The 25,705-nt window shown below is 27.0% G+C and overlaps 1 protein-coding gene across 5 annotated transcripts in view; it reads left to right on the top strand.

Annotated features, from left to right (window-relative positions):
* The window catches only part of LOC122506848 (neural-cadherin), a 227,424-nt gene extending 203,555 nt beyond the window's left edge, over positions 1-23,869 (top strand). For all 5 annotated transcript variants that reach the window (XM_043619212.1, XM_043619211.1, XM_043619210.1 and 2 more), the window contains 23 exons: positions 6,856-6,999; positions 9,215-9,330; positions 10,966-11,130; positions 11,231-11,368; positions 15,127-15,313; positions 15,401-15,634; positions 15,901-16,073; positions 16,672-16,821; positions 16,927-17,232; positions 17,406-17,679; positions 17,762-17,970; positions 18,100-18,432; positions 18,517-18,723; positions 18,804-19,075; positions 19,159-19,364; positions 19,436-19,578; positions 19,698-20,309; positions 20,395-20,695; positions 20,902-21,091; positions 21,453-21,694; positions 21,767-21,982; positions 22,074-22,229; positions 22,324-23,869. In XM_043619212.1, coding sequence (XP_043475147.1) covers positions 6,856-6,999; positions 9,215-9,330; positions 10,966-11,130; positions 11,231-11,368; positions 15,127-15,313; positions 15,401-15,634; positions 15,901-16,073; positions 16,672-16,821; positions 16,927-17,232; positions 17,406-17,679; positions 17,762-17,970; positions 18,100-18,432; positions 18,517-18,723; positions 18,804-19,075; positions 19,159-19,364; positions 19,436-19,578; positions 19,698-20,309; positions 20,395-20,695; positions 20,902-21,091; positions 21,453-21,694; positions 21,767-21,982; positions 22,074-22,229; positions 22,324-22,433 — 5,084 coding nt within the window. In that variant the 3' untranslated portion in view covers positions 22,434-23,869. The remainder of the gene's footprint in view (positions 1-6,855; positions 7,000-9,214; positions 9,331-10,965; positions 11,131-11,230; positions 11,369-15,126; positions 15,314-15,400; positions 15,635-15,900; positions 16,074-16,671; positions 16,822-16,926; positions 17,233-17,405; positions 17,680-17,761; positions 17,971-18,099; positions 18,433-18,516; positions 18,724-18,803; positions 19,076-19,158; positions 19,365-19,435; positions 19,579-19,697; positions 20,310-20,394; positions 20,696-20,901; positions 21,092-21,452; positions 21,695-21,766; positions 21,983-22,073; positions 22,230-22,323) is intronic.
* The last annotated feature ends 1,836 nt before the right edge of the window (positions 23,870-25,705 follow it).

Here is a 25,705-nt window from a genome sequence, read left to right as displayed (position 1 = left end):
AAATGGGACAGACGGGGTGTGGGTTAAAGGGACGCTAGAGAGGAGAGAAATAGAAGGGGGAATGGTTGGGCAATGTGGGTGGGAGGGAGGGGGGGCTTCATCGATTTCTTACCCCGTGCCCCAGTAACGCGCACTTCCACCACCATAGGGTGTAACCACCTCTTGGGGAATTCAGATTTGAAATTTCTACCCCTTTTTAACGTCAATCATAATTATTATATTTCTCTCCCTCCCTCCCTCTCTCTCTCTCTCTCTCTTTTTCTCTATTTTCTTTTTCTTTTTCAAACGCCACAAAATTAACAGTAACTCTATAATAAAACAATAATAATCCCTCTACCTTTCTTTACTTTTCATGAAAAAATAAATTTAATTTTGTTTTCTGTAATTGTTAAATTATTCGAAAATAGTAATAACTTTTTCAAAATTATTTCCATCATTAAAATTCAATTATTATTTTCTAGAATTTTTAACTAAAATACTTCTTTAAATCAATTATTTTTAATAATTTATGACAAAGTTCTTTAAGAATTTTCAAATCAAAATCCATCAATTTTACGAAATTTTGATTATTTGGAAATTCTTTAAAATATTTATTTATATACTTATTTATTTATTTACTTATTTATTTATTACTTTAAATAGTTAACGGGCTTACAAATAATAAATAAAAATAAATTCTAATATTATAAAATAAATATGAAAAAATAAAAACTTTCAATCAAAAAAATTTAAATTAAACTTTCTCCAAAAAAATAGAAATTCTAAGAGAATTCAATTATATATATACAAAATAATAAATAATTTATTGAATAATTGAATGTTTCTTAAAATTGAATTCTTATAAAAAAATTTATCAACCAATTTTTAAATAATTGAATTTATTCGTCGAATTTTAATAAAATTATAAAGAATAATAATTGTGTTTTGGGGAAGAATTTTATTGTTTGTAAAAATAATTGAAATCTTGACGAAAATTTTATTAAAATTTTTAAAAATAATTGAATTTCTCAGAAAAATTTTATTATTTATAAACAAGTATTGAATTATTTTGAAAAAGTTCAATTACAATTTTTAAAAATAATTGAATTTCTGCGAAGTATTTTATAATTTATGAAAATAATTGAATTATTGGGAAGAATTTTATTAAACTTTTTTTTAAATTATTGAATTTTCATAAAAAATTGTCTGATTTGTAAGAAAATAATTGAATTTTGCGATGGATTTTTTAAAAAAATTTTGTTTCATTTTTTTCGGAAAACCTTATGAAAATTGTATTTTAAATAATTCAATTCCTGTGAGAATTTTGTTATTTATGAAAATAATTGAATTATTTCAAGGAAGTTTATTAAAATTTTTGAAAATAATTGAATTTCCGTGAAGAATTTTATTTTTTTTTAAATTGAAGGATAATTGAATTTTTGTCAAAAATTTTATTAAAATTTTTGAAAATAATTGAGTTTTGGAGAAGAATTTCTTTCAAGTTTTTAAAATAATCGTGTTTGTTAAGGGTATTTGAACCATTATGACGTCACAGCTTTAAAATACATGCTTTGCACAAACTGTGACGTCATAATGGTTCAAATGCCCTTAATAATCATAATTAAAAATTTGATTATTGCGAATTTTTTTTAAATAATTAGGAAATAATTGAATTCTTCTCAGAATTTTGTTACAATTTTTTTAAATAATTATAATTAAATTAATACAAGAAAGTTTATTAAAATTTTTGAAAATAATTGAATTTCCGTGAAGAATTTTATTTTTTTTTAAATTGAAGGATAATTGAATTTTTGTCAAAAATTTTATTAAAATTTTTGAAAATAATTGAGTTTTGGAGAAGAATTTTACTGTTTGTAAAAATAATTGAAATCTTGACGAGAATTTTATTAAAATTTTTGAAAATAATTGAGTTTTGGAGAAGAATTTTATTGTTTATAAAAATAATTAAAATCTTGACAAGAATTTTATTAAAATTTTTGAAAATAATTAAATTTCTGCGAAGAATTTTATTCCTTTTGAAAATAATTGAATTTCTGCGAAGAATTTTATTACTTTTAAAAATAATTGAATTTCTGTGAAAAATTTTGATATTTATCGAGATAATTGAATTCTTTCGAAGAATTGAATTAAAATTTTTGAAATAATATTAAATATCTATTATTAAAAAATTCAACTAATTTCAATAGAATTGAAATAAAAATTTTTCAAAAAAATCAGTTGTACAGAACTGTTATTAAAAGTATTGAAAATACAAATTTTCAAAAATTTTAATTTAAAACCTTTTGAAATTCAATTATTGATGAAAATAGTAAATGCAACTCTTAAAAAATTCAATTATTTTTGAAATTTGTATGTAAAATTATTCAATAAATAATTTATAAGCAATAATTTTACAATAGATTTTCAAGAATTAATTTGTTTTAAATAAATTCTTTACTTTAAATAAATTATTATTAAATAAATTTTTTAAATAAATTATTATTTTACTTTTTAATTTTGTTAGTTTTCGTTTTTATTTTACTTCTAATTTTTATTACTTTTATTTTCTCGTTTAATACCTGATTAAAATTTTATTTTCGTTTAGTTTTAGTCTAGTTTTTTTATAGTTTTATTCAGCATTTAATTTATTAATCTATTAATAACAATAAGTAAACCTCTTATATAAAGTAAAAAATAAAATCTAAAAAGCAATTTGAAAAAAAAATCGAAACGGAACATTTCACGTTTGAGGGTAAGAGGAAAAAGAAAAAAAAAAATTTTTCCTGACAGTTCTCCTATAATCCGTATAATAAATTATTTGTCGGATTTTATATTTTTTGACATATTCTTGAGAATCTACTGAAAGAAAGAAGAAAAGATTTTTTTTAAATTTTCACTCTAGCGACATCTATATATAAGACACTTGACAATGTGTCCCATAAACACCTACCCCTCTTGTTATTTCTCTTGAAGAGAAATATTCAAGCTTTTTCTATTGCCCGGAGAATGCAAGTTTCTTTTGAATGTACATAGTAATTTTTATGATAGATAACAGTAAAATATCCTCTTCTCTAATCTTAGAAAAAATTTTTTTATAAATCACTGAGCTTTTCTTATTTTTTATTTTACACAAACTTATTTGTATACACAGTTTGTAGAAACGTTCAATCACGCAAAAATTTTTTCAGAGAAAAAAAATCAACAAAAAAAATTATAAATTACATAATTGTAATTAAAGTGAAAAAATTATAAGTTACGTAATTATCATTTGAAAACTGATATTGAAAATCGGAAGAAATTCTATTATATTTGAAAATCAATAAATTATTCCACAATATTTTTTCTAATTATCTAATTATAAATTATGTAAGTATAATTATTTTTTTTAAATTGTAAATTATGTAACTATAATTCATATTTTTAAAATTGTAAATTATGTAATTTTAATGAATTTTTCTTTAATTATAAATTATGTAATTACAATTACATTTTAATAGAAATTTATTAATAAATAATTTAACAGAAATTCCATTTAAAAATCAGTCAATTATTTCACATTATTTTTCGAAAAACAGGAAAATTATACATTAAATTTTTTTAAAAATTATAAATCATCCAATTATAATTTGAAAATATCGAAAGAAATTCCATTACAGGAAAAAGACGAGAATTTCCTTTCAATCTTAAAATGTAAAAGTTCCCTCGACATATTTCAACAAATAAATAAAAAATAAGAGTTGGAAAAGTTGAAGAGAATCTAATAGGGTAAAAAACGCCCTTTGGGGGTTTTGCATAATTCAACAACTCTTATATTATAGAGGCTTGGACAAGTTTTCTTGTTGATTTTTCGTTTGACTGCTTGAATTTTAAGCTTCGGACTCTGGACAATGTAATTTCAATGCGAAATATAAAGTTGACTTTAAAAATTTTTTTTAACTCATATTTATGAAAAAGATTAAGCAATTTACTTGATATTAAAAAATCCTTTTTAATTACATTTCACGAGGAAACAAAAAATAATTATTTACGCAAAAAAATATTCTTTCCAATTTTAATTCATATAAATCACGATGTTTTATTTCTTACAGAAAAAAAAAATTACTAATTGAGAGTATATGCATAGGAAATTTTCTTTCGTATAATTTCGCGAAAATTCTTAAATCTGAAAAGAGCAATTATCCACGAGGCGACTTTGGCTTTAATTAATATTCCTTTAATCAAAGTTTATTTCAATGATGGGACACCCTCAACTCCTTGCGTTTGTCAAGACTTTTAGTTAATAGTCTTCTTTTTCATTCCAAGAAAATTTTCATACATCCTATATATACGATTTAATATAAAGAAAAGTGCTTTCCTTTTTACAAAAATATATTTTTCCCCCGTTTTCAATTTAAAAACTTTTTCATAAGCGGATACCTCTCCTTCAATTTCTCTCAGTATAGAGAGACATAAATTGAAGACTGTGAAAATTGACAGAAAAAAAGGAAGTCATAAAGCAAAACCTCCAGATCTTGAAAACAGAAAATGTAGAGTAAAAAAAAAATTGACGAAAACATAATTCGAAAATTTTTTTATTCCACAAAAGTTATAAAAAAAGTGCGATAAAGTTCATCTATATAAAAGTAAAAAAAAAAGAAGAAAAAGAGGAAAAGAAAGAGAAAAAGAGAATTCAAAAGAGCAATCTCTATGAAACTATGGGGAAAAAAAACTTTGGCAAATAAGATTCATATATTTGAATAGTATTATCATGCAAATGGAACATATGTTTTGCATGTTGCATTATTTGATATTTGCATGATAATCTAATAACTTCTATGAGCAACGAAACTAATGCTAATTGTTCCACAGTGAAACTTTTTTAAAATGTTCAAGAACCTAGATTGTTTTAGAGGGAAATAAGAAACTTTATTTCCAAAGTTTCTTTCTTTCAGAATGAATTTATTATTACGTTAAAAATATGTCCAGGAAGAGGATATTTTTTCTTTCTGAATTAAAGAAAATTTTGGTAAACTATTCATTGCTAAAAACTAACAGCAATTAAAATAAACAATGGTTGAAATAAACAAACAGTAAATTAAGAATTACACTAACAAGAATTATTTTGAAATAATTGAATTTATTCGACGAATTTTAATAAAATTATTAAGAATAATAATATTGTATAATAATATTATATAATAATAATAATAATTAATCATTCGGAATAATAATATTGAATTAATGTAATTACATTATTCTAGGAATACAATTAAAATTGTATTAAAAATAATTGAAATCTGGACGAGAATTTTATTAAAATTTTTGAAAATAATTGAATTCTTTAAAGGATTTCTTTAATTTTTTGAATCAAGAATTATATTAGAGTTTAGGAAAATTATTAAACTCTTTCGAAGAATTGCTTTAAATTTTTTTTAAAGCTTTTTAATAATTCTAATTTGAAATTTGTACAGTAATTGAATTTTACGAATAATTTATTTCAAGTTTTTAAAATAATCGTGTTTGTTAATAAACATAAATAAAAATTTTATTATTGCGAATTTTATTAAATAATTAGGAAATAATTGAATTTTTGTCAGAATTTTGTTACAATTTTTTAAATAATTAAATTAATACAAGGAATTTTATTAAAATTTTTGAAAATAATTGAGTTTTGGAGAAAAATTTTATTGTTTATAAAAATAATTGAAATCTGAACGAGAATTTTATTAAAATTTTTGAAAATAATTGAGTTTTGGAGAAGAATTTTATTGTTTATAAAAATAATTGAAATCTTGACGAGAATTTTATTAAAATTTTTGAAAATAATTGAGTTTTGGAGAAGAATTTTATTGTTTATAAAAATAATTGAAATCTTGACGAGAATTTTTTAGAATTTTTGTAAATAGTTGAATTTTTGCGAAGAATTTTATTCCTTTTGAAAATAATTGAATTTCTGCGAAGAATTTTATTACTTTTGAAAATAATAGAATTTCTGGAAAGAATTTTATTAAACTTTTTTTTAAATAATTTTTTTAAAAAAAATTTTGTTTAATTTTTTTCGGAAAACTTTATGAAAATTGTATTTGAAATAATTGTAATTCCTGTGAGAATTTTGTTATTTATGATAATAATTGAATTATTTCAAAGAAGTTTATTACAATTTTTGAAAATAATTGAATTGTTTTTTTAGAATTTTATGGAAATTTATGAAAATAATTGAATTTTTGTGAAGAATTTTTTTTAAAAATATTCAAAAGAATTTAGTAAATCTGAAAAATTTTGCTATTTATGTACCTAAATAATTGAACTTTTGAGAAGAATTTTTTTTTCCAGTTTCTAGAAATAATTGAATTCTTTCGACGAATTTTAATGAAATTTTTAAGAATAATTACATTTTTCGAAGAATTTTAATATAAAATGTTAAAATTACCAAAAAGTAAATTTGCAATTTTGCACAAAAAAAACTTTAATTTTCAATAAAAATAAACAAATAAAACGAAACCAAATATGTAAAATAAAAATAAAACTGAAACTAAACTTTTTAAATTTTCAAAAAGAAATACCTTCTTTAAAAGTCGAATTTCCTTATTCTTAAAATTGCAAATTTTACCTATTGCTTCGTTCTCTCTCCGGCCACGATGAATTTTTGTGTCATTTCATTAAACTTTATCAGATTGAATCAAAGTCAAAAGTTCCTTCTTTCTTCCTTTCCTTTTTTTCTATTAAATGAAATTCAAGCGAATCAAAGATTATATATGCTGTTTTTTTTTCTTTTATTCTTTCTTAAAAAAAAGAAAGAAAGAAAGAAAGAATACGCTAGGCGACAAGAAAAGAAATTTTTCTGACTTGCGGAGTGGAGAATCTATTTAATCTTGAAAATCCTTTTCTCTGTTACAGTAACGAAATTCATCCGTATTGGAATTGCTGATAAGAACGACAATCCACCCTATTTCGACAAGGGCCTCTACGAGGCTGAGGTAGACGAAAATGAAGATATTCAGCACACAGTGCTCACTGTTACCGCCAAGGATCACGACGAGTGTAAGCTTCAAAAAAAAAAAATTTTTTTTTTCCTTCTTTCGAATGGAAATCTCATTATTCAATTTCGTATATATGTATTTTTTTTATTTTCAAACTTTGAATATTTATAAAAACTCGAGTAGTATTTTTTTCCTTATCACTGCTGTCTAATTATTTAATTATTTATTTTATTTAATAGAATTTTGAATCCAATGTTTCTTTATTTATTTTTCTATTTTTTCCTCTTCAATAAATACTGAATAAATAATTAATTAATTAAACTAATATTAATGCAAATTCAATTAATATAATGAATACAATTATATATTATTTAATTATTAATATTATTATATTTTCAGAATTTATTGGTAAATATTTTTTTTTTAAATAATTTGGAAAGAATTTATTCACCGTTTATATTTCTTTATTTTTGTATTGATAATTATATTGAATTACCTAAAAAGTAATGTAATTAATTAACAAATTAATTTCTTGATTACAAATTTTATTCCAATTTTTATTTTCGATTTTTGTTACTTTTATTATCTATTATTATATTTAATCAAATTTGCAAATTAATATATATATACACTGAACAAAAATTTCTTGGATTCACATAACTGATTACTTGTCTATTATCGAATAAACATTTACTTAAATTAAAAAATTTCCTTTAATTAATTAAATGTTATTTGCTACAAATACTTAAATTATTGATCCAAAATACAATTTATTCGATTTAAATATAATTATTTGACTCAAGTAAATATTCATTTGATAATTTTACAAAAAAGAATATAATTTTATCGAAAAAATGAAAAGAATTTGGAAATTGAATTAAAATTTATGAAATAAAATTCTAGGTATTAAAAATAATTTTTTGTATATTACAAAAAACTTTATCTAGGAAGTGAGTAAAAAAATCACTAAAGTAACTTGTTAAAATGTCATTATAATTTAATACCAGTATATTACTCTCTTTAGATAGGTAGCTATGATTTTATATTTAAATTTCAAATTTCTCCAGGATTATTAATTTGAATTGCTGATTGCAGACTTTGCTCTTTCTTAAACTTACTCAAACTTCACAAGTTACTATTGTTTTAATTTTCAAGTCCAGTTATTAAAGAAAGAAGACATTTGCAAAATTTTCTCTGTTTTTTAAAACACATTTTTAACTATTTTTTTAAAAACTTTTCCTCAAATTTTCTCTTTTATTTTCTTTCCAAAAGAAAAACAAATTAGAAACAAACACAATAAAAAGAAAATCTTATTTTAAGGCACGAAAGCTGCCTTAAATTAAGATGCAACATTTTTAAGACAGTCAATGTTGAATTTACGCACGTTTTTCGTATCCTTTAACATTATAGCAGACAGTGTTGAATTTAAGGCAGCTCTTAAATTAAGATTTACTTTTTACTGTGAAAGAAAACACAGAAAAAAACGAAAAAATAAAAAAAAACAAAAAGAACAGGAAAAATAAAAAAAATTTTAATATTTTATTTGTAGAAACCTAGAAACTATTGGAAATTTCAATAAAGACTTTTATTAAATAATTTATTATTTAATAATTAAAAATTTTAATAAAAACTTTTAATAAACAATTATAATATGAATTGAGTAATTTATTATTTAATAATTGAGTCTTTATTAAAATTTCCAATTAGTTTCTCAATTCAAAAATAAACAAATATAAACAGTGAATAAATTCTTTCCGCACTTTTTTCAGAAACAAAAATATTAAACAAATTATGAAAATATAATTAAGTTGTAATTAAACTGCAATCAAGTTTTTGTAATTAAATTGTCATTAAAATGTTGGTTGTAATTAAAATCCAAGCTTTGTAATTAAGTAACAATTAATTTGAATATCTCTTTTACTATTCTCTTTTTTATGAGAGACAGAGAGAATTTTTTTTAGATAATTTGTTTGTCTGAAAAACAGTACTTAGTGAAGTTTAAAATTATACAAATTTAACAATTTCACTAAATTATTAACATTATTAAATTAAATATTACTAAATTAATTATGGAATTATGGAATTATGGAATTATTAATTATTAATTATTAATTATTAATTATTAATATTAATAACTTAGTTATGGAATTATATTATGTTTGATTATTAATAAATATTTATAATTTTTGTTAAAAATTTATTATTATATATTATTAATTATTAATATTATTCATTTTTCAAGAGGAAAAAAAAAATTAATATTTTTTTTTTTACAGCATCGCGTATTCGATACGAGATCACAAGCGGTAACATAGGTGGAGCATTCGCTGTCAAAAATATGACCGGAGCCATTTACGTCGCTGGTGCTTTGGATTACGAGACGAGAAAAAGAGTTAGTATCATTTCTTCACAATCTAATCGTAAAAATTTTCTCCTCAGTGTCGAGTTGAAGAAAAATGACTTTATTCAGTGCCAACTTTAAAACATTCTTTTCCCATCGTCTTATTCACTTTAATAATATATTTAATAGTGATCCAGTTACTTTCCTCTACAAATGTAATATATCCATTTAATATCATTTTTTACTCTCGAAATGAAAAATTCTCACTTCACGACAAGTGTGAGAAACATTTTTATATTTAGAATAAAAAGAAAAAAAAGGATTTTATTTTCCTCGCATCAGCAATTTTCAATTTTGAAATATTCTCCTCCCCTATTTTTATATAATTAATTTTTAGAAATAATTTTTATAATTCATATAATAAATTTATATATATTATATTTATATAATAAATAATTATATATTTATATACTTTAATTGTAACTTGATAAAACATTTTTCTAAAACATTTCCTTTTTAAAGTTTTTATTGCTGAAAATTTCTTAGCTTCTTTCAAGCGAGAGTATCTTTACTCAGTGTCAAGTTAAAAAAAATTCTTCTCACCTTTTTCTTTACTCTTCGTTTTAGTTTTGCAAACTTCCTCGATGGTGACCTAGATACCCTCTCTCATCAATATCAAATATCCACCTCATTTATTTTCATGTAAAAATCTTAAAATTATTATATATATAAATATCTTTAAAACTGTTGTCGTTTTTCCAAACCCGAAATATTATCGAATCTCTCCTAAATCAACAGAAAGTGAAAAATCTTTGCTGAATTAATTTTAGAATTTTCTTTACAATATAGATAAAAGGATAAAATATATAAAATATTTTTACATTTTATATATTTTATATATTTTATATTTTTTTAAATTTTTTATATATTTTATATAGGTAATTAAGAAAAAAATATTAACATAAGAATAAAATGAAAAAGAAATTATTGAAATAACTAAATTAATTTAAACTAATAATTATTTAGTTATATATTTCTATTACGAGCTTTGAATAAATTTTCCTTCCTCTTTTCAAAATAATTATTGAAAAATATTTTTAAAAACTTGGAAATAAATTTCAGTGTTAAATAAAAAAAATAGTTCATGTCCTGCGGTGTAAGGAACTTCTCTTTTGAAAAAGTAACTTAAAAATTCTGCTCCACTCTTTTCTATCAGCTCCCGGCACAAAAGAAAATTTACTCCCTAAGAATATTTCCAGCTCCACTTTTCATCAATTTTGCACAAGTTCGTAACTTTAAGGAAGAAAATTGAAAACCTTTTTCAAGCAAATTCCTAAATTTTCCCCTAATAGAAAATGCGAGTATTATGGTAAATTTATCAGAAATATCATAAAACTACCATAAGAATAAGAATATCATAAAATACTATAAAAAAACACAGATAAAATAACAAGAGGGAAAAAATATCACTATCGACAATACAGAAAATTAGAAAAATCCTTTCTTCGGAAAAATATAAAAAAAAACCCTTTTTACCCTTTTTTTTTTTTTTTTTTTTTTTTTTTTTTAGAGGAAAAATAGAAGAAAAATCTTTTTTTTACAAAAAGACAAATATAGAAAAGAAGAATTAAAACAATTAATTATAGAATATTAAATTAATCGTATAATAATTTTATCATTTTGCAGTACGAGCTAAAATTGACAGCCTCGGATAATTTAAAGGAAAATTATACAACTGTCGTTATTCATGTGAAAGATGTGAATGACAATCCACCAGTATTCGAACGTCCCACCTATAGAACTCAAATCACGGAAGAAGATGACAGAAATTTGCCAAAGCGTGTTCTTCAGGTATATAAACTGTGACTTGATAACAATTGTTCTTTTGCGCAAAAACTTTCTCTATAAACCCGTCGGAAATAACGTTCGTATCGTTCGTTTTCGTTTTCAGGTCACTGCAACCGATGGTGATAAAGACAGACCTCAGAACATTGTCTACTTTCTGACTGGTCAGGGTATCGATCCGGACAATCCAGCCAATAGCAAATTCGATATCAATCGTACGACTGGTGAAATTTTCGTTCTCAAGGTACAGATTTATAAATTATTTTTACTTAATTTTTTTTATTTCAAATTCTTTTCTTTTACACCCTTTTTCTAAGGATATCAAAATTGAGACAAAAAATGTATCAAAAATAGTTGCGAAGCAACTGTTTTGATACATTTTTTGTCTTAATTTTGATATCCTTATTATAAATAAGGCAAAGTGTCAATATAAATATGTAAATAAAATTTCTAATTATAATTAATTTATTTCTTTCCAATTGAAATGGAAACTTATAATTTAATAATTTAATTTAATTTGAATTTAATAAGTAAATTATTAATATTAATAAATATTATTACCAATAAATATTGGCAACAAATATTAATAATAAATATTACCAATAAATATTAATAATAGATATTAATATTAAATAAATAATAGTTAATGTAAGTCGAAATATAAAAAAATATTGTTTAAATTTGCCCTACCTACAGTTAATCCTGCCTACCCGATTTCTAAACCTGCCTGATTTTTTTTCGTTCATCTATAAGCGACTATATAATGCAAAACTACTTCTAAATTATGAATCGCAAAGAAAAAATTATCTAATAAGTAAACGGTAGTTTAAATGTAAAGTAAATTAAAAATTTTAATTGTATTTTTGAATCCAGTAATTGTGGCTCAAATTATGAGCCTAAAGGATCCATTCGTACTGGTAACTTCCAGTAACTGTGACTCAAATAATGAGCCGAAAAAATTCACTGGTACTGGTAATTTTTACCAGATTGTGACTCAAATTATGAGCCGAAGAATCCATTTTGTACTGGTAACTCCAGTACTTTGTGACTCAAATTATTATGAGCCGCAAATATTCCCGATTTTCTCTGTCTATAAATACTCCTGCCTACCCGATTTCTACCTTCCCGAATATTATATTTCGATTATTAGCGTCTAGTTAATGCAAAAATATTTCTAAATCACGATCGGCCTGTAAAAAAAGCTATCCTACCTGCCCGATTATTTTTACTTTCATCAAATCGACTATTTAATTGCAAATCTATTTTTAATTTAACTAATGTTCCAATTGACGCTTAAATTCGCCAACGTCGGGCAAATAGAGTCCAGGTCCAAAGATCCGAACTAGGGATAAGCGAGACCACACAACTTTAGCATGTGGAATCGCCAAACAACAGTTTGTTGCTTATTTGTGTACCCTTTACAAATTTTCTTATACAATAAATAATTTATAAAAATAAAAAAATTCATTAGAGTTTGAAGATTTAACAGTTGGATGTAGACAATAAAAAAATTAATAAATTGCGGTAGTATGGAAGGGTATGAAACCGAAATTGTAGTACTAGAGAAATTAAATAAAAAGAAAAAAAATTATTTAAATTAATTATTCAAAGTGTAAATATTAAAAAACAAAAAAAAATTCGTACAAATAAAAAAATAATGCCAACTACATTTGTAAAGAAATCTGTAAAGAGTACACGCAGTAAAAACGAAATCTTATTTTAAGGTAAAGCTGAAATTAATCTGAAAATAAAATTTAGTCTTGACTTAAAATTAGACTCAAGTGAAAATAAAACGTCTATTCACTTAATTTTACAAAGAGCGTTAAATTTATTTTAGTCAGATCATAATTTAACAGTGTTTAAAATCAGCACGAGACTAATTTTGTAGACATTTGAATTTTTCGAAATTGAAAAAAATTCGAAACTATTTTTGATAATTGTCTTAATCTGATTACATTAAAGAGCAAAAATTAGCAAAAATCTATTCTAAAAATCAAAACACCACGTCTTAAAAATAAATTAAAATAAGATTCCTTTCTTCCCTTAAAATAAGATTTCCCTTTTACAGTTATCAAACAAGTACAAAATATAATTCACAATACACAAAATTATCATAAAGAAACATAAACAACATAGTGACAAAGAAATGAATAGTAAAATGAATGGTAAAATAAATGATACTGGTAAATCCAGTAACTGTGACTCAAATTATGAGCCGAAAGTATCCATTGGTACTGGTGACTTCCAGTAACTGTGACTCTAATAATGAGTCGAAAATATTCCCGATTTTCCCTGTCTACCTGCCCGATTATTTTTTCCTTTATCTAATCGACTATTTAATTGCGAACCTATACTTTTAATTAAACTAGACGTTTAAATTGACGCTTAAATTCGTAAACGTCGGACAAATAGTGTCCGGGTGCAAAAGACCCGAACTAGGGATAAGCGAAACCACACAACTTTAGTATGTGGAATCGCCAAAACGTGCCAGGACGTATCTGACACACGAGCTGAAAAAATGATACAATACAAGAAAGACAATACAAATAAGACACAAAGTACATTGGAACCTCGATCGAGTCCAATTTCTCGACGCAAATGTCTACTTGATCGAAAACTAAACAATCTGAGTTGTATAAAAACTTGAATAACAATTTTAATATCTAATTATCAATATTTTTCATTATTTAATTAATTGTAATTTAAACGTCCTTTAAATAAATAAAAAAATTATGTAAATAAGAATTAGAAAATGATACAAAAACTTGATTGTACTCGCATTGAGAGGGCCGGCCCTTTTTTCATGCAACACTAAAGAAAAAATAGAAATGTCACTCGATCAAGGTACCAATATTATAAAGACAATGACAAAACAATGAAAATAACATTCACAAAACTATTAATTTATGTAATAATAAAAATATCACAAAATTAATATATTTTGTCAATGGTGTCACTATGTTGTTAAAATCCTTCCCTGTTTTAAGATTTTGAAATTCAATTTAGTTTAATTTAATTTACTCTAATTCAATGTAATTTAATTTACTTTAATTTAATGTCCCTTAGTTTAAATTTCAAATCCATCAATGTAAAATTTTACTTTACTTTTAAAAATAAAGAGAGAAAATATTTGCAAAATTTATAACTTAAAAGATACTAAACAATTTGACTTTCAATTTTCAAAATTAATTTACTCTAATAATTTTAAATCGAGTTTTAAATGAAGAAAACAAATTCCAAAAATGCCTCAAACAGGGAAGGATAAATAATAAAATTGAAATTTTTAATACTGAGTCGATTGTTTAATCGACTCACATTTTTTAGTTGTGGCATCACAGTTTGTGATGGTCCATATTATGATATCCCTCGGTGGAAGATCCCGCGTTGTGGCGATGGGATCCTTAACAGGGTGGTCACAAAATCTCATTTTTAAACATCCCTAATTTTTCCCCAACTAATTTTTAGTTTCCTTGATAACTAACAAATTATTTAATTACAAAAAGCAATAAATTTTGAATTTATGCGTTCTTTCGATTTAAATTCTTTGACTTTTCCCTAACTTGCGGCCACCCTGATTACAACATCACCTTTTCTTGGGCCACCCTCGAAGATCCCTGGTTCTTCTTTGCACTTCTGCACCAGGTCAAGGGCCACACGGAACCGTGAAATTAAAATTAAAAAAAATTAAGAAACAGACTAAATAAACTAATAAAAAACAAAAAAAAAAAATACGGCAGTGTGCAGGGACCACTTTTCTTCTCCATATTCTTGCTGTCCTTCAGATTGTCCAATTGGCCCACCCTGTAACAAAAAATTTCAGAAGATTAAATTATTAAGTTAATTATTAATTTTAGTTTAATTATTAAATATGAAGTCAATCTTTACCTAAATAAAAATTGTATATTGTCAAATGTTACATCCTTAAAATTGTTTAGCAAAATTTATTTATCAACACAAATTTATCAAACGAAAGCAAAGTAAAAATTTTGTCTATTTCCAAAGCCTTTGGATAGAGATCAACCTAATGGAAGACCCCAATGGAGATTCACTGTTTTTGCTCAAGACGAAGGTGGAGAAGGTCTTGTGGGTTATGCCGATGTTCAAGTAAATCTCAAAGACATCAATGACAATGCTCCCACATTCCCTCAGGGTGTTTATTTTGGAAATGTCACGGAAAATGGCACCGCAGGTTTGTTCTGATACTTTCAAACTGAGAATTTCGATTTATAATTTACCATTTCAATCACTATTATTATTTTTCTTTTCTCGATATTAGGAATGGTAGTAATGACCATGACAGCAGTGGATTATGACGATCCAACCGAAGGCACCAATGCTAAACTAATGTACTCAATCGAGAAGAACGTAATTGAGGAAGAAACTGGTTCTCCAATTTTCGAAATCGAACAGGAAACTGGAGTAATTAAAACTAACGTTTGCTGTTTGGATCGTGAACGAACACCTGATTATTCGATACAAGTGGTTGCAATGGATGGAGGGGGGTTAAAAGGTAAATAGAACAAAATCCATTAAAATTATTATACCAAAAAGGGACAACCCAATAATACAAACAAAAACAAAAAATAGGATTTAAAATACCTAACATTTTCTCACAATCAAAATATTAATCTTATGAAAAGAACAAAATGGAATGGAAAAAAACAATTTCAATTTTCCAGACCTTAAATAACAGTAAATAAAATTTCTCACGAAAATAGAAAACCGAGGGAGGCAAGAGAAGAAAAAAAATAAATAAAAACGAAAATTTCTTTTCAGGGACTGGGACGGCGTCGATAAGAGTGAAAGATATAAACGACATGCCGCCCCAATTCACAAAAGACGAATGGTTCACAGAAGTGGATGAAACTGATGGTCCCGATTTGCCAGATGTACCAATTCTAACAGTTACAGTTCACGATGAAGATGAAACCAACAAATTCCAATACAAGGTAGAAATTTTAACAAAACAAAAAAAAGAGAATAGAAATTCTCGCACATTCAACTTTCAATTAAATTTCATCGACGTTGAAATATTTTTCATCTTCTAAAAACACAAAATTCCATCTCTACTATAGAGTTTATATACAACTATCTTTAACACAAAATTCAATATCGATTTTCGTATTTGAAACCCCTGTAATTGCTTGACTTCATTAATATTGTGCAATTATACTGTGAATTCATGTAAATTTAGCTAAAAATAAATCAATTAGAGATGGAGAGCAAATAATGTTAGACAAATAAAAAACAAATAATACTACATGAAAGCAAGTAATATTACCTAAAAAAAGTAACACTACCTAAAAATAGCAGCCAAACATCCAATTCTATCCAAAGATCATTAATCCCATCCTAATTATCAAAAAACCCAAACTAAAAATCAAGCACAACTATCAAAGAAATTAAAATTAATGATGTACAGTTAAATAACTCCAAACTAAAATAGAAGTAATCCCAAACTTTCCAATCAAATACACAAATTAATTCAACTACCAACAAACAAAAACTATCATCAAAACAATTTCATCCAAACAATAAAAATTCCAGGTGATTGAAAACAGTGGCTATGGAGCTGATAAATTCACAATGGTACGAAATAACGATGGCACTGGATCATTAAAGATTGTTCAACAACTCGACTACGAGGATCAACTACAAAGCAATGGTTTCAGATTTCGAATTCAGGTCAATGATAAGGTGAGAAGAAAATAATACCAATTATTAGCTTAAAAAGGTGAAATTCAAGATCAGAATGAAACAAATAGTATCATTCTCTAATTACACTGTAATTAATTTTGATAGGGTGAGGATAATGATAACGATAAGTATCATGTCGCTTATTCCTGGGTTGTTGTTAAACTCCGAGACATAAATGACAATAAACCTCAGTTCGATAAGGCGAATATCGAAACGACTGTTGCTGAGAATGCCGTTATTGGAAATCATCTCGAAACATTTAAGGCTATTGATCCTGATCAAGGGGGAAAGAGTAAAGTCTCATATTCCATTGATCGTAGTTCTGATCGAAAACGACAATTTCATATCAATGACAATGGAACTGTTTCTATTCAAAGGAGTCTTGATCGTGAGGAAACTCCCAGACATCAGGTAAATTTTTCCTCCTCTTTATGTTCCATTTAATGTACATTAAAAAGAAGTTTAGAAGTAAGTGAAAAAACAATTTTCAAGAAATAGTTTCCAAAAAGAAAAAAAGTACTACTACTACAAGTATAAAAATTAAAAAAGTATAGAAAAGAAGTCTAAAAATATTTGTTCCCTAGGTGAAAATTCTAGCGATTGATGATGGCATTCCGCCAAAGACTGCGACGGCAACTTTGACAGTCATTGTTCAGGATATTAATGACAATCCTCCAACTTTTCTCAAGGACTATCGACCAGTACTTACAGAGTATGCACTACCAAAAAGAGTTGTTGAAATTCTAGCAACCGATGACGATGACAGATCAAAGAGCAACGGTCCTCCTTTCACCTTCAAAATGGATCCAGAGGCTGATGACATTATTCGCGCCAGCTTCAAAGTCGAAAGTGACAACAGTGAGTCACAGAATCCACTATTTTTAATACCAAAACGTATTTTTAAACCAAGTCTTCTCTAATCGAAACACATTATTTGCAGAGGGTGCAAACGGAGACGGAATGGCAATTGTCTCATCACTTAGATCTTTTGACAGAGAGCAGCAAAAGGAATATTTAATTCCAATTATTATCAAAGATTCCGGAGATCCTCTCATGTCGGGTACCAGTACATTGACAGTCATCATTGGAGATATTAACGACAATAAAATGCAACCCGGCTCAAAAGACATTTTTGTATATAATTACGCGGTAAGTTGTCCCTTTTAGAATTTTTAATTTCTAGAAGAAAAAACTTCATCTCTCCTACATAAATGACACAATATCTCTCTACCTAACTTACAATTTTACTCGTTTTCACCATTACTTATCCATCATTAGGGACAATCGCCGGATACTGAAATCGGAAGAGTGTACGTCTACGATTTAGACGACTGGGATTTGCCAGATAAGAAATTCTACTGGGAGAATTTGGAGCATGCACAATTTAAACTCGATGAGAATACAGGAATGATATCCATGAGAGCTGGCACTCTCGATGGAAGGTATAATTTACGTTTCAAGGTCTACGATAGAACGCATACACAAACTGATGTACCTGCTAATGTAACAGTTACTGTTAAAACAATTCCACACGAGGCTGTGTTAAATTCCGGTTCAATGCGAGTATCAGGAATTACTGACGAGGATTTTATACGTGTATGGGACTACAAGGTGACTATATCAAGAGAAACTTTTTTTTCTTGATGCACTAAACGAAAGAAAATTACATTGTCTTCTTCTTCTTTTTCTTTTCAGACTCAAACACTATCTCGAAGTAAAGCTGATCTATTTAAAGATAAACTCGCCAATTTACTGAAAATAGATAAGGAAAAGGTTGATGTCTTCAGTGTGCAGCTGAGAAGAAAACATCCTCCTTTAACGGATATCAGATTTGCCGCTCACGGTTCATCCTACTATAAACCCGTTAGACTCAATGGAATTGTGCTGATGCATCGAGAAGAGGTAACCCAAATAAACACAATTTTTGGATGAAATAAAATGGAATATAGAAAATTTAATTCTAATTGAAAATTTCATTTCAGATCGAAAGGGATGTTGGGATTAATATTACGATGGTTGGTATTGATGAATGTTTGTACGAAAATGAAATGTGCGAGGGAAGTTGTACAAGTACTTTAGATATTAGTAATTTACCATACATGGTGAATGCAAATAAAACAGCTCTCGTTGGAGTTCGAGTTGATGTAATAGCCGAGTGTACTTGTGGTGCAAGGAACTTTAGTAAAAGTGAATCCTGTAGGACAAGTCCCTGTTATAATGGAGGTCGATGCGTTGAAGGTCGATTCGGTCTATCGTAAGTAGACGGATTTTTTTTTGTTGAAGCTTGTGTTTATTTATTGCTATTGCTATTACTATTATTAATACTCCATTTACTAGATGCCAATGTCCGGCGGGATACAACGGACCGAGATGTCAACAGACCGCGAGAAGTTTCAAAGGAAATGGTTGGGCTTGGTATCCTCCTTTAGAGATGTGTGACAACAGTCATCTTAGCTTTGAATTCATCACTCGAAAACCAGACGGATTGTTACTTTACAATGGACCCATTGTTCCTCCAGAGTCTGATGAATCTCTTATTTCCGGTACGAAAAATACTTTATAATCTTTCACAAAACTTTTCAGAACTTTTCGCTAATTTCTCCTAAATTTTCAGACTTTATATCAGTTGAAATTCACAAAGGGGTTCCGAGAATGTTAATAGACTTTGGATCCGGAACATTGGAACTGAAAGTTAAGACCAAAAAATCTCTAGACGATGGAGAATGGCACAGAATCGATATATTCTGGAATACGGAGGTAAAAAGCCTTCGGACTTCACTTACTTGAATATTAAATCAAACTTTCTTCTTTGTATAATTAGTATTTTTGTTTGTACTCCTATTCGTATTATTTATGCTATTTTACTTTTATTGCAGACGGTAAAAATGGTAGTCGATTTTTGTAAATCAGCGGAAATATCCGAATTGGAAGACGGAAGTCCACCTGAATTTAATGATACAAGTTGCCAAGCAACTGGAATAGTACCACCGTTCAATGAATATCTGAACGTAAATTCCCCACTCCAACTCGGTGGTCTCTATTACGAAACTTTCGATCCCGATCAATTCAAATGGAAGCACATTTGGGCGGGCACGAACTTTGATGGTTGCATCAAGAATTTGTTTCACAACAGTAAACTTTATGATCTTGCACATCCGGGATTATCGAGAAACAGTGAGGCTGGTTGTCCGCAGACTGATGAAATTTGTCACAATCAAGAATCAACTTTCCGTTGTTGGGAGCATGGTACATGCGTTGGAAGTTTTGTTGAAGCAAGATGCCAATGTAATCCCGGATGGACTGGTCCAGGTTGCATGACACCAACAATTCCAACTACCTTCAAACCACAAAGTTATGTGAAATATGCACTTTCCTTTGAGCCAGACAGATTCTCCACTCAGATGCAATTGAGATTCCGAACGAGGGAAGAGCATGGTGAACTTTTCAGGGTCAGCGATCAACATAATAGGGAATACGCTATCCTGGAGGTTTGTTTCAAAATTTATTCACTTTGGTGGTGTTGGAGAAATCTGGTAAAAAGTATTCAAAAAATCAATTTCTTTATGTTTGTAGATTAAGGACAGTAGACTGCACTTCAGATATAATTTAAATAGTTTGCGAACGGAGGAGAGGGACATTTGGTTGACAGCAATATCTGTTAATGATGGTCAGTGGCACACTGTTCGTGTTTCGCGATACGGATCGGCAGCAACTTTGGAACTTGACGGAGGCGAAGGTCGTAGGTTCAATGAAACCTTCTCCTTTGAGGGACATCAGTGGCTTCTTGTCGACAAGCAAGAGGGTGTCTTTGCAGGTGGAAAAGCCGAATACACCGGTGTCAGGACTTTCGAGGTTTATGCTGATTATCAAAAAGGTACGAACCACTTTAGCTAAACACCAAAAAGTTAAAGATAAGTTTAGCTTAAGATAAAAAGTACTCACAATTAACCCACACTAAAGATCATCTAATATTCAAAATTTGGACAATTCTAGCCAAAAATCAAGAGAACCAAACAATATCAAGTAATTTCAGTTAACTCAAATTCTAATTAAAACTGAAACTAAACTTTCCATCTACAGGTTGTTTGGACGATATTAGATTGGAAGGAAAACATCTTCCATTGCCGCCGGCAATGAATGGAACTCAATGGGGACAGGCGACAATGGCCAGAAATTTAGACAGGCATTGTCCTTCCAATAAACCCTGCGCTAATGTAATTTGTCCCGATCCTTTCGAGTGCATTGACCTTTGGAACGAATACGATTGCACGTAAGTGGAATAAATAGAAGTAAACCTTTCAAATTAAAGATTACAATAAAAATTACAATCAGAATTTTACATTTTACTTAAAACTATAAATTAAATTTTTTTATAACTTTCTGCAATCATTTGTAATTTCTCTAAAACTCTCTAAATTATATTGTACAATTTACGAACTTTTTGTCTTTTCTCAATCAAATTACAGACTTTACGGACTTTTTTTCAAAAAAACTTACTTTTACGGACTTTGAACAAATTTACGGACCTATTTCGAGCCCTGAAACTATCAATTAAATTTAATTTAAAAAGAGTAATGACAATTCAAGTTTCTGAAAAAGAAAAAACAAAATCAAATTTTCGATTGTCTCAGGTGTGGAGAAGGCAGAATACCATCACCGGACAATAAGGGTTGCATGGACAAGAACGAATGTATCGATTACCCGTGTTTAAATGGAGGACGATGCATCAATCAGGATCCGAGATTCAGATACAGGTGCATCTGCCCCGCTGGATTCTGGGGCGAAAATTGCGAATTAGTCCAAGAGGGACAAACACTAAAATTGGGAATGGGCGCTCTTGCTGCAATTCTAGTTTGTCTTCTAATGATTCTTGGTGAGAAAATAAATTCTACCTCTCTTTCTAATTAATAATCGACAAGCTAATTAATCTAAATATTAATTTCAGTTCTAGTATTGGTCTTTGTTGTCTACAATAGAAGAAGAGAGTCCCTCATTAAATATCCAGGTCCAGATGACGATGTCAGGGAGAATATCATAAATTATGACGATGAAGGAGGCGGAGAAGACGACATGACTGCCTTTGACATCACACCCCTACAAATACCAATCGGTGGACCGATTCCGGAAATGGGTGGCAAATTGCCACCTTGCAAAATAGCATGTACGTGATTCTTTTCTTTTTCTAATACACCAATATTTTCTCTCTATACCCATAGGGGATTTTTTCTGAAGAATTTGTGCTTTTTTTACAGACCCCTTGGGACCAGAACCAAACGTGGGTATTTTTATCGAGGATCATAAAAAGAGAGCTGACAGCGATCCAAATGCTCCTCCTTTCGATGATCTTCGAAATTACGCTTACGAAGGTGGCGGAAGTACGGCTGGTTCCCTTTCATCACTAGCCTCTGGTAAAAATTAAATAGAAATTATCAAAAATTATTATTTACCCTGCAATTATTAATAATTGAAACAAATTTTTAATTTATATTTTTTATCCCAAAGGCACAGACGACGAGCAACACGAATACGAATATTTGGGTGCTTGGGGTCCCAGATTCGATAAACTGGCCGACATGTACGGTCCAGTTGAAGAAAGTGAAGAGGAGGAATAAATTTTCACCAAAGAAGAGAAGAAGAAGAAACTGAAAAATCTGTTTTGTGCTCTAGGTAAAATCTCAAAAGGACGTTCCGAACAGAACGCAAAAAAAGCTCATAAAGTGTTAGGTATACCAGTTATTTCAAGAACTCTAATTACTCGAGACAAATAAATGGAAAAACGAAACAAATTCACAAAAAAAAATCGAATCACAACGGGCATAAAAACTAAAATTTCCCATGTCGCCTGATTGTAAGAAAAATTGACTAGATTTTCAAAACTGCAAATTAATCTAGTCAATCGTGAGTGAAAAATATTGCCAACAAGAAAGAAATTAAGAAAATTACCAAAGAAAGCGAAACGATAATATCCGGTAAAAATCGAATCTTCAACATTTCCTAACAAGTTATTCAACGAATTCTTTTCCTAAATGCTGAAGAATAAATTTTTACTGTTAAACTCAATTCTTGTAGATATACTAAAAAAAAAATAGTTTCGCTTTCCATGTAAAAGGAGATAATTTTTCCAAATATAAATGAAAATTTAGAAATAACTTTTAAATGTATAACGATGAAGAATTAGTAAATCACATATAAAGATGAAATATAAATCTTAAATGTGAAGAATAGGAAAAATATCTTTGAAAATACATTCAAATGAAGAGGAATAACTTCTCAATTCAAGAGAAATGTCTCTTCAAATTTGTATATTTAAATTGTCGAGATACAACTCTTTAATTGAGAAGAAAAAAAATCTTTAAATAAAATTTTTAAAAAATATCTTCCAACTAGAAGATAATAAAAATTTTCAATTTGAAAATAAGAGTAAAAGTAAATTGTCAAAGTGAAAATTAACTAATTTTCAAAGTGAAAATTAATTAATTTTCAAAGTGAAAAAGAATTTTCAAATTGAAAATTTTGCCCCTCAATTTAAGAATTTAAGAAAACAAAAAATCTTCAAAACCAAGAAGATAAAGGGAATAAATTCCTAATTTTAGATTTATCCTCGGAGAATTGCAATATTTTTCACACAGTGTAAAAGAAAAGACGAACTCAGAAACACTTTGAAATATTTAGAAGAAGAAAAAAAAAGGAAAAAGACACCTCATCATACACTTAATCATACATTATAATCATATACACTCATTCATAAAACACTATCGCACACATTCATAATTGTCGAAAGAAAGTAATTATAAACAAGTTAGAAAAACGATCTGGAATGATTGTCCTGAGCGAGTACATTCTAAGATTATTTATTAAAAAAAACGAAAGACACCGGAAAATTTATAGGTTCCCAAAAAGAAAACCTTTTTAAAAACCGGCGCAAAAATCGAACTCTGCAATAATTTTCAAACTCATTAATTAAAAGAAAAATATACCTAAAGGAAAAGAAAAAAAAACAAAAAAAAAAAAAAAAGATTCATAAACTATTTGTATAGTTCGTTACACGTATACGTAGTCATCCCTCGCATTGTGTACGTAACGTGAGGTTTTTCTATGAATTTGTTTTTTATTTATTAAAAATTTTAAAAAAAGAACAAAAAAAAGTACATGTAGTATATCCGGACCATTAAAAAAAAACGATCGTTATGCGTTCGTTATCCATAGACTATGTTACCATTTAAGACAATTATTATTAATTATTAATGAATTTATAAATTATTATTAATTAATAATTATTATTATTAATTATTATTATTAAACGACCATCGTCGTTCTTCAACTCTTATCAAATCTGATCGTGCCACAAACAAAAAAAAAACAACAAGATCTCACAAAGTTGACGAATTTCGAGTTCTTTTATAAAAAAAAATACAACCCCCTCCCCCTACCCTCACTGCCCTCACTTTTTTCATTACTTTTGTATAAAAAAAGTGATATTTGTAAAACAGATTCTTACACAGTCAGTTTTTTAAATCGGTCATTATTATTCATATAAGTAACGCAATATCTCTTCATGACTGAAATTCCAATTGTCATTTTTCCCCTTTTAATAACATCCGAAGAATATCAATTTTATTATATAATTATATAAATAATATACTCCTTTTGTACGCATTTTTTATTCAAACGAATGTTTCATTAATTTCGACCGACATCGAATGTTCTGAGAATTTTCAATTTTCTCCAACTTTAAAAATTCTTTCCGAATTTTAGTATTTATTTATCTATTAGTATTATTTATTTATTTATATTTATAAATAAATAAATTATTATTTATTTATATATTATTATCCATATATAGTAATAAATAAATAAATAATTTATATATATATTTTTTTAATTATTCAGAAGAAGGCGAGCCACTGATAATATTAATTGAAAAAAAAGTGGTGCAAACGTGAAATATTCTAATAGTGATAGTAATAAATAAAAACAATTTCTAAACAATTTAAAATCAGTAATAAAACGAAATAAACAGATACTATCATTAATATTAATATATTAATAATAATATTATTATTAATTATATTAATATTAACGATATTAGTTTACGTTAAAATTCAACTTTTAAAAACTAAATATATTAATTTCAAATTACCTTAATTTAAAAAAATACTAAAATTCAATAGAATTTTTCTTATTCAGAGAAAATTTTCAATAAAAGAAATTTATTTTTTCGGAACATCTATAATTAATTTATTATATAGAAAAAAATAAACGAAATTTGTGACTGAGGATAATTCTACGTGACTGTGTACGTATAATATTGTTACGTTCGATTTAACAGTTTTCCTCACGTCGCATTTTGAATCTTAAACAAACAAAAAAAAAAAAAGAAAAAAAAACACTACTGTTTTTTCCACTCGAATCGACTGATTTGTAAAATTCTCAACGGGATATTAATAGTCAATTTACCTGTTAGGTCACTTATCCATTAAGGGGTACGTAAAGAATAAGTACTGTACGAAATATGTAATTACGTGTATGACACCGTTTGTCAATTGACAAAAAAAAAGAAGAAAAATCATACACGATCAAGTAATTGTATAATTGTCCTAATTATCATCGTAATTACGTATCGTTTTGCGATTTGTGATATTAAGTTTCATATAAAATGCTCGCGCTCGTCCCAAGGGTTTTACTAGTCTATTTTTTAGTCTAAGTTTAGAAATATATTTAAAAAAAACAAACTAGAATTATTAGATTTCTCATTTCCAGGGTATCGATTCAATCTAGTTTTCACTTTTTTTTAGAATTAAAAAATTTTCATTTTACTATTTCGAATATTTTTTTAATTAATTGCAAATTGCTTAATTTAATTATCAACAAAAAATATTCTAAT

Source organism: Leptopilina heterotoma, unplaced genomic scaffold (assembly GCF_015476425.1).
Source record: "Leptopilina heterotoma isolate Lh14 unplaced genomic scaffold, ASM1547642v1 Lhet_44, whole genome shotgun sequence".
Taxonomy (NCBI): Eukaryota; Metazoa; Arthropoda; class Insecta; order Hymenoptera; family Figitidae; genus Leptopilina; species Leptopilina heterotoma.
Note: the sequence above shows the minus strand (reverse complement) of the source record. Positions and strands in the feature narration are given on the sequence as shown.